Source organism: Pteropus medius, unplaced genomic scaffold (genome assembly GCF_902729225.1).
Source record: "Pteropus medius unplaced genomic scaffold, Ma_sr-lr_union100, whole genome shotgun sequence".
Taxonomy (NCBI): domain Eukaryota; kingdom Metazoa; phylum Chordata; class Mammalia; order Chiroptera; family Pteropodidae; genus Pteropus; species Pteropus medius.
Window position 1 is genome coordinate 1,628,044 of NW_024353907.1, and position 15,976 is coordinate 1,644,019.

General features: G+C 34.3%; 1 protein-coding gene across 2 annotated transcripts in view; it reads left to right on the plus strand.

Annotated features, from left to right (window-relative positions):
* MAOA (monoamine oxidase A) overlaps positions 1 to 15,976 on the plus strand; it is a 64,622-nt gene that overhangs the window by 2,275 nt on the left and 46,371 nt on the right. For both annotated transcript variants that reach the window (XM_039851550.1, XM_039851551.1), the window contains exon 2: positions 10,777 to 10,871. In XM_039851550.1, coding sequence (XP_039707484.1) covers positions 10,777 to 10,871 — 95 coding nt within the window. The remainder of the gene's footprint in view (positions 1 to 10,776; positions 10,872 to 15,976) is intronic.

A 15,976-nucleotide genomic window follows, 5' to 3' on the forward strand; every position in this document is an offset into this window, starting at 1 on the left:
AGCAATATGATTGTTGATCATTGGAAAATAAATATAATGATAATATATTGTATAAATTGATTAGGAGTTCTAACTCCTTTCCCATCTCCATACTTCATGTTTCACAATTCAGGATTTTTTCTGGGATTTTATTCTTATCTTTTTCTTGTTCTATGCTCCACTATTTCTTCAGGAGAGTTTTGTCTTTTCTTTTTTCTCTTTCTGATTACCTGCTCTTTTCCCCTTTCCACATTTTATTACCAGTAGTTGATGGTGAGCTGGGGTGGATTTACCGTACAGCTGATTACCCTTATGCTTTATGGTCCCTATGTCAGTTTAAAATGCTTTTAGATGTTTCAGTCCCTTTTGGTTCTCGTTTTAAATAAATTACCAGCTTCATACTAAATCTTGTATTTGTAATTTTGCAGTCCTTTTTCTTAAAAAGGGCACCTAAATTCTATAAGCTTCAGGTCCTTCCAAACTTGGATCTGCCCATGGTTGTTATTAATTATTAACTTGTCGATTACTATTTAGGAGAAGTAAAGGGCATTTCTTGCACAGGAGTTCACAGTCCTGTTCCAGAAGCCAGCTTCCAGTCCATCAGTGACAGCGGAAAAAGGCACTGGGCTTCCTCTCATATCTATCAGTCAGATTTGAGTGCTTTTAACACCAAAACTGACCAGAAACATTGCATTATGGCTCTAGTGCCTTTCCAGATGGTTCACAGATGCAAGTCTGGCTCAAGATAAACCCTGCATACAGACTGTGAGTTTTGTGAGTAGATGAGAAAAATTACTTCCCAAGGATTCTTGAGCACTCAGAACCACATCATCTTTGTATGTTTAGCAGTATCCCATGAGTTACTTAATAGTCCCTATATCAGTTTTAAATGTTTTTGGATATTTCTTATAAATTTTGTTAGGACTTGTACATTTTAATATGTTACCTGCACACTTATATAGCCAATACTTAGCATCTTCAGTATTATTCCTATTATATAATGTAATAGCTCCCAGAAGAGTGCAAATTCTAAATAACATTCCTCAAAATCAATTCCATATTAACAGAATTATGTTTATTTTTGTATAAATATCTTTGCACAAAGAATAGAAACATCTTAATATATCTCCCTTTTATCATTAACGTACATAAAACAGAGCATAGCTTACAGTCACGAAATCCCTATTCCTGTACACTCACCAATTAAATAATTTTATATACTGTGTTTTTAGTTAAGAGGAGGAAAAACTCACTCATTCATAAGTAATATAATGGTATCTTTTACATGTTCTGGCTTCATCATTCACCATCTATCATCAAGTCCTTTTTGAAACTCCTTTCATGTGTTCTGTGACACTATTGGATCCTGAATTTTTATTTCACACTGATTGATTCTTTTCTATTCATTTCATTGTGCTCATATTCTTCTGAACTTCTAGTTTGAAATATCGTCGAGGTTCAACTCTTCATCACTTTTGGGCTCTTATGCACTCTCTCCCTCTCTTTCTCATTCTAGGACTTCAGCTTTTCCTTTTGCATAGAAAATCCTTAAGTCTAGTTTGTCCTTTTCTTTCTCCGAACTTCTGTCCCATAGTTTATCTGCTTCTGGATATTTCACACTTGAATGTTTTGTTCTTACTTCATATTCAACATGTCCAAAAGCCTCCTTGCCCTCCAATCCAGCTTCTTTTCTTCACTTCCTTGACTCTCTTCTTGGCACCACCATCTTTTCCATCATTTTTGACGTATTCATTTCTATAATTTTTATATCCAGTCAACAGATCCTTCTAACTCCTTTTCGGAGCTATTCCTCTTCTCCATTCCCAGTGATTCCCCTGTCCCCAGGACAGAACCTTGATCCCTTCAGCTTACTAGGTTATGACCATCTTCCAGTGACTACCCTTTACTTTGGGCTCCCCCTTCATGTCCATCCTGGAGTGTTCTACCAGCCTTGTTTTTTAAAACACTTTCATCACCTTATTCTTCTGCTTAGGACCTTCAATGGTCTCTTACCAGCTCCTCAAGCTCCCCTCCACACCCCCAATTATCTGGCCCCAATTTTTTGGATAAGTGGCATTTCCCACTATTCCCAACACTGACTTGAGCTTTAGCCACATTGCTCTCTTGTCCTCAGTATAGACTAGGTTTATTTTGTCCATTTCTTCCCTGCTTTTGCTTTTCTTAACGTGGAAGTGCCTCTTTCTGACCATTTATATATTATTCATTCCTCAATACCTGATTAAAGATTCTTTCCTTGATCACTCTGGCTCCCCTTGATTTTTCTCTCTTGTAGGGCTTGTAATCTATATCTAATAATTCACACTTATTTTCTGTCTCTATTTCTTGATGTTTTTTTTTTGAGAATAACATTTCAGTTGCTGCATTTAGATGGTAGTTCTTACTCATGAGCTCATGCAAATGTAACAAATGATAGAAACACAGTGGCATAAGATTTTAAAATCTGCTCTTAACTGAGACTTTCTGAATTGATTCTTTTAAGGAGTGGGAAAAAAAAAGAGAAAAAAGGCCTACCTCTAGGGGGCAATGCATACTTCAGAGTCTTTGGGCCAAAAGGATTTTTAAATGTCAGTCTAGTCCAATCACCTAAGATTTTTATCCTCTCGACAGCATCTCCTTAGTGATTATCTGGCTATTGCTTTGAACACCTCTAGGAAAAGGGAATGCTCTATTTCTCAAAGCAGCTCATTATGGTGCCTGGACTCAATCAAGCATTTTTGGAAACCTGTACCATATGCCAGGCACTGTCTAGATCACAGGGAAAGAGGTATATAAAGATGAGTAAGTAGTGTCCCTGCCCATAAGGTACCCCATCCTCTTGTAAGCAGTAATCAAGTGGGAAAATAATTGACATTAATACAGTGAAAGAAGTATTAATGTTATGAATATGAACAGTGTTTGGACCTTGAGAGGTAAGTAGGACTTTCACAGGTAAGTAGGACTTTCACAGGTAAGTAGGACTTTAAGAGGATGGAAAAAAAAATGCATGCCAAACAGAAAAAACTGGAGGAGCACAAATACAGAATCGTGAGACCATACATGAGCAGTGTTTAATTGAAGCCAATGGCAAGAGTTTCAGGGAAGAAAAGTAGTTGCCTCCTGTACCTCTAGGGATATGATCCTGGTAGCCATCAAAATCACTCTAATGTGTGTGATTTTTGTGCTTGAGTGAGCTGTGAATAGATACCTAGCAAGTGCACAGTAAAAACACTTTAGTCATAATGCTGGATAGTCCTCACTGATGAGAGAGTTTTTCCATGTTTTTTGAAACTAAGTTCCAAGTGTGATGTAGAAAGAGATATTTCCAAATAAGGTCTAAGCAATAGAAAACTCCCTTATATTTTTAACTGTGTGACGAGCTCCACTAAAAGAATCAAGAGCATGAGCCACCCTGAACTTGGTGCTGTATAAAATCAGCAGAGATTGAATCTTTGTCATGAGACAGAAAAGCCGTTTTGCAAAAAGATTGACTAATAATGTTTTGAATTTTGACAATTGAGTCTACACAATTTCCCTTTTTGCTGAAATACTTCACCCTGAAAAATCATAAGAGCATTTTAGGCATTTTAACCCAGAAATTGGCAGCACATACTAGTGGTTTTATAGTGATTAAGAAAAGCTTACATTTACAAATGCCATTTATTTTTGGTGCCTTAGTTATTTAGATACTCTGAGGTTCAGTGCAGGCTGAGCATTAACTTTCTCCCTTTTAGGATACTTCTTTGCCCCTATTTTACATTTTTTCTCAAAAATAAACTAAGTACTTTTATTTTATAAACTTTTTTATGTTGAGCACCAAATACAATAAATAAATACATTTATTTGTGTTCTGATTTTTTGGTATCTTCATTGTTGGATGCACTTTTTGGTTTATTTGACATGGTGAATTTTAGCATTTTGCTAATACTAATTGACTTGAATTTGTACATAATCCTCAGCTAACGTGAAAAATATATTTAACAATAGATTTAAGTATCGTATAATTATATTAATATAACTATAATATAATTAGATCTTATAGACAAATTATTGAGAAAAAGAAATGCAGAATCCTGTTATTGGCAAATATTAGGTCATACAGTCTTTGTGCAGGTGTGACATTTTACATATGACAGATCTTGCCAGTATTTAGATTCAGGAGTACCCAGAAAGGCTGAGGTTATATCATAGTTTTATTTCATATACAGGGGTTTGCAAGAATGTAGACATTCAGTCAGCATTTGTTTGAAGACTATACTTGCATGTATATGAAATGGATAGATTTCATAATGAGAGTTACTTTTCATTTTAACTTTGAGTGGTTAGAACTGCACAAAATGAATCAAAATAAGTTCTGTTACATTTTTAAATGTTGCAAGGTCTGAGACAAATTGATTATTAGGGCTGCTTTATCTTTTTATTTTGAAAAATATTTTATACTTTTACCAGCAATTTGTATTTTCATTGGATAATCTATTCCTTATTATGTTGTCATCTAATATTATGAATCAGAGCAGCTTAAAATCTTTGAACCATGACTTTGTCATCTCTGTTGTACTCTGACATCCTACACTAACTTAAATCAACATCTGGGTCTTTCTTACAGGTGCTCATTCACACTTTCCCCATGGATCCTCTGAGCTTTAGTTAAAAGCCCTTTTCTAGTTGTTGCTAGGCCAGAGTAATTAAAATCTCACTTTGTAGCAATATTTAATCGATTGATTAATTAAGAGTATCAATAAGAACATAAAAACCAGACAGTAAGCTTTGAGAGTTGACTTACATATTAACAATCTTCAAGGGTCACAGAATTGCAGCCTGTAAGATCTCAAAGGGACCAAAATGGAGATTTACAGGGGTCAAGTGAATTATCGCATACCACAAAATTCTTAGCGGCATAACATGACCTTGGACCCCAAAAATATTGACCAACAGAACAGTGCTCCTTCTATACCCTGCCTCACTGGGCTGCTCTATAGGCCATTCGAAGAACTATAGTAAACCTTATTATTGCTTTACTTTGAAGTTTGATGCTTTAAAACCTAGTGAATGTTATTTCACAGTAATTTATATTTTAGAATGTATTACATATAATGTTACTGCTTCATGAATATTTAAATTAAAAACATGGGGTACCCTATTAGGTCAAATGACTTTCATATAAAGAATTTATTTCCTTTTTTGAAAAGTCATTCCTAGTGTGTTTAGGATAATTCATAGTGATTGTTTGAATAGTTTAGATCAGTGGTCTTTAACTTTTTGGATCAAATGTCCCTTTGAAGATCTGACAAATGCTATTGGAACTTTTTACCAAAGCATATGCATATTTTTATGCATAGACTTTTCTTCCTTGTTCCAGGCCAACATCCAGTGTTATGAAAACTTCTTCAGTGCCACTGTCCCTGTAGCCCAAATATTTTGAGCTCATACTGAGACTTCACAGAAGTGGTGAAAAATAAGAATTAAAAGGATTTATTAAGTCATTAGACAGTTGCTAATCAATTTTTTAAATAGACAATGATACAAAGTCAAATGTAAGGCACCTACATTTCCTACATTAAGACCATTGATAAATAGAACAGTGAACCTGACATGGTTTGAAAAGGAATAATTTGGGAAGAAAACACTGGTGAAGAAAATGGAAGTCTGTGGTGGTAGATGTGATTTTTTAAAGTAGTTTTCCAAGGTTGGTATTTGCAGGTTTTATATATTGAAGTGAAGCCATCAATGTTACAGTCACACACCACTTAACAACAGAGCTATGTTCTGAGAAATGTATCATTAAGCAATTTCATCACTATGCAAACATCATAGAGTACACTTACACAAACCTAGATGGTATAGCCTACTGCACACCTAATCTATATGGTAAACCCCTGTTACACATGCTATTTGTCACTGACTGAAATATAATTATGCAGCTCATGACTATACACTTTACTTTCTGATTTAATATGCATTTGTGATAACTTCTAAAGATCATTGGTTATTGAAGCATTTGACAAAATTTAGACTCAAATGGAGAATTAAGTTATCTAATTTATCTGTCCATTCATTTGTCTCTCCAGTGACCGTATGAGACATAAGACCCCTTCTACGTAGTGGAGGTTATAACTATGACCCTGAAGTGTTCTTGGTGCTTGAGGTTGGTTCAGGGGCTCAGTGGTGACACAGAGAAGGGAGCAGGAAATGAGTGACAAGGAAAAGATTTCATGGAGGAAGTAATGCTTGACAGAAGTGCTATGCATTTTGGATAAATTCTGAAATGTAATGAAGATGACCTTTAAGGTAACCATTTCTAGATTGAATATGTTCATTGTGAGCTGTGGCTTAAATTAAAGACTTTTTTCTTGCATGTGTTCATTCATTCATTTTGTTCATTCATTTAATAAATATTGATGGAGTAGTCACTATGTGCCTTGAGCAAAATTTATGGTTTTTGCTCTGTTTTCCTGCTTTGGGAATATTGCTTCTAAAACTTCAGTATGAGCTGATGTTTGACTACTTTTTATTGTCCTAAAAGTATTCAATCCAAGAGTCCAAATATTCAGTTATGTAAGAATTCTGTTGACCAGAGACTACTTCACTGAATAATAGAAAATTAACTTTAAAAATTTAATAATGTGATGTATACTATACACATTACTAGGTGGTAACAAATGTAGAAGTTGAAGAAATGTCACTTTTAGGAATTAACAGGAAGAACTAGGGGAGTGAGCAGAGCATAAGCCAAGACTACATTAAAGCTTTGCTTCAATACTCTTAGCTTGTGCTCTAAGCATTGCTAACCTGGGACCCTACCCAGGGGGATTTATTACTGTAAATATTTGAACAATCTTATAAGAGATGAAATCAACTTTTCTAAAGTGTTTTGAGGTATAGTTTGTTGTTGTTGTTGTTGTCGTTGTTGTTGTTGTTGTTATTGTTGCGGAGGATAGAGAAATACTGTGCTAAACAGGTCTCTTCACTGTAAGACTTATCGGGGCCTTTAATGTGTCAGTGTGCACCACATATTTTTCAGAAAGAGAAACAACATAAGATGTCCCAACTTCCATGAACATTGATATTCCCTGGACCATCTTGAGGACTAGTGTCCTATAAAACATTTTGGAAACTACTGCTTTAAACCATAGTGCAGTTTAGTGCTCAGAATTTGAGGACAGCAATGTGGGGCACCCTTGGTGTATTTTTAAGTTTCAATGAAACAATGGACCGAATAATGAATTAAGAGGTAATTGCATTTCCTAACTTGGGTGAGATCCATCTAACGTGAAGATGAATGCTGAACAATAATTAAATAAATTAGGACTGTCTAGACAACCAGTCTGTCCAATTCAGGGCAAATTAAAGTTAATTGTTAGCTTTCATCTATTTATCATTTGAGACAACACTGTCTTTGAGCTTACCAAGGAGATTAGAAAATTTGGCATTTTTAAAAGCAGAGAATTATTGCTGAAAGGAAATACAAAATATAGATGGATATAGAAATAAATAGATGATAGAGATTAGATTAGATAGATAAAGATAAATAGATAGATGATAGGAAGATAGATAGATGAGAGACAGGGAGAGATTATCATATGGTTATGGTTATATATATATATATATATATATATATATAGAATGAGAGGAGAGGTAGGAGAGAGAGAGAGAGAGAGAGAGAGAGAGAGAGACGATTAGATGGTGGTGGTTTTAGGTTGTCAAATGTATCTAGACAAAATGTGTGTGCAAAAGTACTTTTAGATCTTCTGTTCTTTGGTTGTAAAAGCACAATAGAATCAGAAACAAAATAGTAGTATTTGTAACCTGCTAATAGTATTCAATGCAAGGTAGCAAATGTTTGTTAGAAAACAAAGTAAAACAATGATAATAGGACAGAGGACAGAGATGATTGTACTACCATATATCCACATTGAGTAGCAGGACCCATTTGGACATTACTCTTTTGTGGTGTGTGTAAAAAGTGTGTGTGCGTGCGGGAATATGCCAAAGATATTTGGAGAGAATATTCAACCCAATGATCAGGTGAAATAAAAAACAGAAATTGAATGGAAAGGGTGGCATGAGTGAAATGGACCAATTATTTTTTTCTGAAATAGAGCATTGCTAATGTGCTTAAAGAGGTAAGGTAAAGGAAAGGTCCTAAAGAAAGCAGGGATAAGTGTGAAACTAGGTTCCGCAGTGACAGAATACTTGAGATTTATATCCCAAGAAGCAAAAGACCATTTCCTCGAAGGCTTCATTGCAGATATTATCAACTCTTTCTCCAGGTACACTATGTATGTTAAGTCATTTCCTGTACCATTTTTATGGGGACAATAGCTATTTCAGAACACTCGAAGCACTGCAGAATCCATGGGAATACAGTTTCCATGGGCGGTGGCTTTAAGAAGCTGGAGCTTGGTTTAGGGTTTCCATGGCAACCCCAGTGCTGGCTTTATACATCTCATCCAGGCTCTCCCGATCTAATAACCAGGATTACCATTGCCTGAACTCTCAAATGAGGTGTGCTTTTAGCATATTGCTTTTTTCCCCCTAACCTTCCTAATAAATCCATTAACCTATTTTATTTTGGTTTCTATAAAGCCCAAATGATCAAAGAGAGAGAAATCAGGAGAGGAATTGTATTGTTTTAAACTCATCATCCCTATTTAAAATACTTAAACTGTAAAATTATTAAAGATTCATCTTGCCATAATACTCTCCCGTTTTCAGATTTTTACATTTTGAATATAGTCAGAATGTAGTGTCTGAGTGTATTCAGACACTACATACATGATATCCTCAAAATAACAACACTGAATGTGGTTCCATAGTGTAGTGGTTAGCACGTCTGCTTTACATGCAGAAGGTTCTGGGTTCATGCCCCAGTGGAGCCCTGGTCCATGGTCTACAGCCATGCCACCCTGAACAAGCCCGATGTCTGATCTCAGAAGCTAAGCAGGGTCAGGCCTTGTTAGTAATTGGATGGGAGACCACCTAGGAAGACCAGGTGCTGTAGGCATAAATCATAATAATAAAAGAAAAAATTAACAACAATACTAGCACCAATGAAGTCATTACTGAAAAAAAATATTTGCAGTTCTTTTTTGTCTTTATGAGATATACCATTAGAAGTAAACTATCAAATTACTAGGTTTAAAAATCACTTAGAAGAGTTCTTCTCCACAACCACTTGTATACATATTTAGGTATAATTCATATAATTTTACTAATCTTATCCCTGGTGTTATTTTATTTCTCTTTCATCCTAATATTCAAACTACCATTTTTTTCTTTGAAATATGTTTATTTCTGTAGTCCATATTTTTTGTAATAGGATTAAAAAGACAATTAAGTATAAAATAGCATTAGAAGTACAAAAAATGTAGATTTAAAAATAAGTGTGTAGCTATGTTTCTTTGGTACAAGTTTTCTGTTAATTTGGTAGCACTATATGTATTTGATAGCATCCATGAAGAAGAATTCTAATGTGAAAAAAATAATAAAGTGTATATACACATGTATTTCCTTACTCTGTGAGCAGAGAGGGCCTAGAAGCAACAGCATCCCAGAAGCAATGGGAACATCTAGAACCCAGATCTTGATTTCTAATACCATTCTGTAATAAAAGGAACCAAGGCTCATTGGAGAAATGACTGATTCTAGGGCTAGGACAGAGAAAGACAAGATGAGGTTGGAACATCTTGTAATACCAGAAATTAAAGAAGTGTTCAAACAGACACACAGAATGATGGGGACATGTCAAAAGGACACAGGAGCCAACTGAAAGAGCTCCCAATGACCAAAGCTGGAACAATTTGAGCAACAAAATAAATAACATGGTATTATAAAAGCAACGATTGAGTCCATACTGATATAAATAAATGATTAAATAAATAAATGGGCGGGGAGAGACATCTCCTGAGCAAAAGAATTCTAAATAATTTATGTCACTACTTCACTCTCATGGAAGTGGGACATAACTCTCCACTTCTTCAATGTAGCTTGTGCATAGACTTCCTTCTAAAGAGTACAGCATAGAAAAGGAGAAAAAAAAGAGTATGTTTACGGTAGAGAAACCTCAGCCAGGTGATCAAGAATAACATCAGTGGTAAGTCATGGTGATAGCATGCACCCTTGATATAATATTAATCCACAACATTTTCTCTACTTTTCTGATATTATTATACTGGTTTAAAATCAATCTGCTATTAAAATTTTTATTTATGGGTGAAAACTTGTTCTCGGCATTAAGCCAATGAATAAAGAATGAAGCATAGTTCCTATCTTTGGTAACTTTAAATCTAGTGGGAAAAACATAATCTAGCAAGTATGTAATACAGATATGAAACCATAGGAGGTGATTATTGGGGGGTTTTAAGTTGAGAAAAACACAGATATACTGAGCGCTGGTTTAGCCAGAGGAAGTTTTCAGAAGAACATACTCTTCTGTTTATACAATCAGGATTTCTGGAAGAGGGGCACATTAAAGGTTGATTTAAGGGTTCAACAAGTTCTCTTAAATATGATTTGATTATCATCGAAAAATTAAAAAATATGTTTTAAAAATTATTACATCTTGTCAACTAACTATGATAATGAAAGTATGATACATAATGTAATATATGATACATTATAAAATTAGTGGTTCAATTAATCACAATGTGGTCAGAATATTAGAAATACAGCAAAATCAATGGACTGTATAGGAAGCCCTGTGTTCATTTTATGTGTAGACCTCGTTTAATCTTGGATGTTTCGCATTTAAATGTTAATATGTTCCTCAATTTTGTTTTCCTTTTGTTTTTTTTCTTTTAGGATTGTCTGCTGCTAAACTGTTAGCTGAACATGAAGCTAATGTTTTGGTTTTAGAGGCCCGGGACAGAGTCGGAGGTAGAACATACACTGTAAGGGTAAGTGATTTAAATACTCACCAAAGAATGACATCCTCTGACTTTCAGTAGCTTACATTCTGCTGAAGAAAACAAATGTGAACAAATAACTTAAATATAATGTCAGGCATGTCTTTTTTTTTGCAGCGTTGCTGCTGGAGACTCAATAGAGTAAGCGCGCGGGGAAAGGGGGGTCTTTAGGGTGGGGTTGTGTCCTGCCAACCAAAGACATTGTTACAATCTCCCCAACACGATAATAATAATAATAATAATAATAATACACACACACACACACACACACACTTGCAGTATGGCTTCCTTTGCTTATCTATCCAAGAATTTACAACTTAAAAGAAGTGTGGGAACAGTAAGCAGAAATAAATGTAGCTATTGGTCTGGGAGTGAGGAGACTGGGATTTTGGCCCCTGTACTGGCCTGACAGTGTCTTATCCTGGATAGGTCCTATTACCACTTTACATCTCAGTTTTCTCATCTGAGCTGTGAGATACAATTGAAATGCACTTGAAGCTCCCTTTCACCTCAAATTTCTAATTGAAGGCAGTGTGTTGTAATTCAAAAGAAGGATTACATATTCTGCCTGTACAACCTTATTAGATATGATTCTCCTATAATTTTCTGAAAAATATTCCTTCATTTTGGAGATAATGAAGTTGAAATGTCTGCAGAGCTAATAGGGTTGCATGATTGTAGCCTCTTCAAGGCTGACTAATTAAGACTGAGGTGCAACATGGCAGAATATGGTATTACAGTTCTAGTATCCTCATGCTGAACCTGGGGCACCTCTTTTAGAATGTTTTACTTTGTAAAGAAATATTCTGTAAATGCCTCACACTTTTTACTGCTTCACTTAAATCATTTTCTTTAAAGATAGTGTAATCTAAAGGCATCACATTTCAAAACTCCCAAGAATTCTCTTGCTGTCTTTGTTAAAATCTAGAAATTTATGGGAGTGCTCATGCCAGTTTTGTTATTCATAGCTTAAGCAGGATGTTGGAGACTAAAGAAGATTTGGAGGACAGCACCAATAGTTAGTGAAAGGGAATGTAAGGGTTACATGTGGGACAGATTAAAGAAGTCGAAGGAGCACTTCATTTCTGGTATCATAACAGAATGGAAACCCTAGTTAATTCTCCCCATTGAAATAAGTAAAATGCTGAATAAAATCTATATGCTGCTCTGACATGGAAGTTAAACATTTTGTAGATCTTCTAGATGAACAGATATCTCAAGCTTATCACATCTAAACTGAAATTGTGATCATCTTCATCAAGAGCACTATTCCAGCAGCTTTCCCCATATCAGAGGATGGCAAATTAAAAAGAAAAAAAAAGAAAAGAAAAAAAAAATTGAAGTCATGCTCAACATTTATTCCATCAGGAAATTATTTTGGCTTTGCCTTCAAAATATATCCAGAATTCAACACTTCCCACCACTTTCATGGCTACCACCTGATGGGAGCCTCCATCATCTCTAGGGCAGATTGCTGCAATAGCCTCCTAACTGCTTTCCCTGCTTTCACCCTTGCACACTATAATCTAGTCTTAGTGTAGCATTTATAATGAGCCTTCTTAACCTAAATCAGCCTTGATACTTACCTGCTGAAAACCTTCCAAAGGCTCTCCTTCTCACTCAAAGTAAAAGTTAGTGACCTTACTATGCCTTGTGAGGCTTTCCATGACTTCCCCTCAGTAACTTCTCTAACCTCATCTCCAATTCTCTTTGCCTTGTTCACTTTGTTCTAGCCCCACTGGTCTCCTATTTCTTGAACACACTAGGCAGACTTCTGTCTTAGAATCTTTGCACTGGCTCTTCCTTCTGCCAGGAATGCTCTTGTCCCAAATATGTATATGAATAATTCCCTTACCTCCTCCAAGTATTTATTCAATTATCACCTTTTCAAGGAAGCCTACATGTCCCTTGTATTTTAAAGTGAAATCGTCCCTGCTCTCCTTGGCAGTTTCAGTCTGCCTCATCCTACTCTAGGTTTTTTTTTCTTTGTTATTATTGTTATTAACTCTAAGATATTTATTATGTCTGTGGTTCATTTTATGTCTCTTCCTACTAAATATAAGCTCCTTGAGAGCAGAGATCTTTGTTTTGTTCACCTATGTAACAGAAGCTCCTTGAAAAGTAGTTGGCACCTTGTAGGAGGAGCTCAAGATATGTTTGTTTAATGAACATATGAATTCTTAAAACAAAGTGAAAACATAAAGCCTAGGAAGCTCAAAATTTGACTTTCACTTTGAATGCCCGCTGAATCCTGAAGACTCTGCAGTTGTACTGTGATGGCTGTATGTAGTGCAGAGAACAGGAGACAAAGCCTAGAACCTGTTGAAGGTAGGGAATTTTAATAAGAAATACTCCAAATTGGAATCCTCTGTGATATATTTTGTATGTTAAAGTGAAAGAGAAGTAAATCTTACTATTTAGAAAGGGAGAAAAATAAAACTTGCTCTCATTCATGGTTTCCATCCGAATTTATACTACCTCTATGTTATGAAAAACCTTAAGCAAAATATTTAAAGTGCCAAGGTGGCTAGCCAAAAATCCTTTCTACCCAGGCTCAAATAACTTACAAAGAAAAAGTTCCAAGGAAAATGAGCAACTCACAGTCTAAAATGACAAAACATACAGGGAAACAAGGCACTAAAAGAGATTAAGCAGAAAAAAATGATCCAGAAAGATTTTGTAGGAGTTGAATTGTACACAGAATAAAAAATTAATGTTTATCATTTTTTAAAGAAAAGAAGTGCTTAGAACTAGGAGCAGGTGAAAATAAACTAAAAAATGATCAAGTAGTTTAGAAAATAATTTCTAGAAAAGAAAATGTACTAATTAAAATGAAAACACTCAGGTAGATTAAACAGTACATTAGAGCTGAAGTGACTGAACTAGATATGAAAAAATTATCTAGAATGCAGTTTAGAGATAAAGACTGGAAAATATGTTGCCGGGGGTATGAGGGGAGCAGCTAAGACATGGAAGATAGTGTTACAATGGTATAAAAAAAAATGACTGAGGATTTTCCAACATTGTTGGAAGACACTTGGAAATCTAATAGGTCTAAAGCATGATAAATGAAAAGAAATTCTCACTCAGACATAAAGAAGTTATATTATACCAAAGAAAAGAGATTGCATAAGCAATTATTTTTTAGAAACAAAAAAAGACTAATTTACATACTCTGAAAAAATTAACAATTAGACTTATAAGCGACTCTTCAACAGCAAAAATGGATGCCAGAAGATAGGAAAATATCTTCACTATTCCGAGAAAGAGAAACTAACCAGAATTTCTTACTTGCTGGAACTATCTTTTTTGTCAGACTGACAAAAGTAGAGAGATTAGGACCCAGATCGGAGGAAATTATAAAGAATGTGTTTCAAGCAGAAAGAAAATAATTACAAATGAAAGTTTTGAGATTCAAGAGAGGACAGTGAGCAAAGACATTGGCAAATATTTAAATAAAATTCAGCAACATCAACAACAGAATAAAACAAAATAATGACAAAATTGTTGGCTGACAAATAAACCTTAAACAAAGTACTTTTATAGTTTTACAGATTGAAAGAAGGGCAATCATACTTGAAGCACGAAGGGTTTTATATTTTTCAGTAGAAAGATAATATATTAATAATATATTGATAAGCTTTATATTAAGTATGCATGTGAATATAGTTAGGAAAGGTTTAAAAGAATTGGCCTGACTGTATAACTTCCAAACAAGTAGAAGAAAAAATTTTAGAAGAAAACCCTTAATCTAAAAGAAGTAAAGGAATCAGGGTGGAATGGGACTGTTAAAGTGGGACAAATGAATATTCATAATATAAAATAAGAGGTAAAATTAAGCCATTTAAAAATATATAATAAGTATAAATGGGCTAAACTTGTCAATTAAAAGAATAAAAATGTCAAAAGAAAACTAACTGAAAGATAGAAAAAGATAAATACGAAGTTGTTATAACTATACTGATATCAGACAATAAATTTTAAACAAAAAATTTCTTTGAAAGGAGTGTCAGTACATAATGATAAAAGACTCAAAAGATTGAACTTGTGTACACTAAATAAAGTAGCTCAAAATACAAATCAAAAAATTAATAGGAATCAAAGATAAATGCCCAATAGAATAGGGGATCTTTAACATCCTTTTCTAAGTTAATAATAAATTAAGCAAACAAAAAAGACTGAGTACAATCTTATTCTAATGAACATATATAAAATATGCATATGACTTCTTATAGATTATATGCTTTTTAAAATATTTTTTTATTTTTCAGTTACAATTGACATACAATATTACATTAGTTTCAGGTATACAACATTGTTTTTAGAAATTTATATAACTTACAAAGTTATCACCCTGATAAATCTAGTACCCATCTGACACCATACATAGTTATTATACTATTATTGACTATATTCCTTATGTTATAACTTACATGCCCATGACTGTTTCGTAACTGCCAATTTGTACTTAATCCCTTTCCCTTTTCACTCATCCCTCTAACCCCCCTCTGGCAACCCTCAAAATGTTCTCTGTATCTATAAGTTTGTTTCTGTTTTGTTTGTTTATTAATTTTGTTCTTTAGACCTCATATATAAGTGAAATCATATGGCATTTGTCTTTCTCTGTCTGACTTACTTCATTCAACACAGTACCCTCTATATTGTTACTGCAGCATTATTTACAATAGCCAAGATATGGAGGCAACCTGGGTGTTCGCCAGTGGATGAATGGAGTATTACTCAACCATAAAAAAAAGAATGAAATCTAGATTATGTGTTCTTTTCATGCAGGATAATTTTTGAAAATTGACCATGTGCTAGGTCATAAAGTAAGCCCTAAGAATTGTTATCATATAAACTACATTCTTTGACCATGATACAATTATGACACAAAGATAACTAAAAACATTCCAGCTGTGAAAATTAAAACACGACAAAATTTTTAGAAACATGGATTTAGAGAGGAATTGTAATGGCAATTTGAAAATATTTAAAACTGCACAGTAATGGAAATACTACAATAAAGTTGTGAATGTAGCTAAAACAATATTTAGAGAATAATTCTCTAAACAGAAGAGAAAAAAGCTCAGTATGAA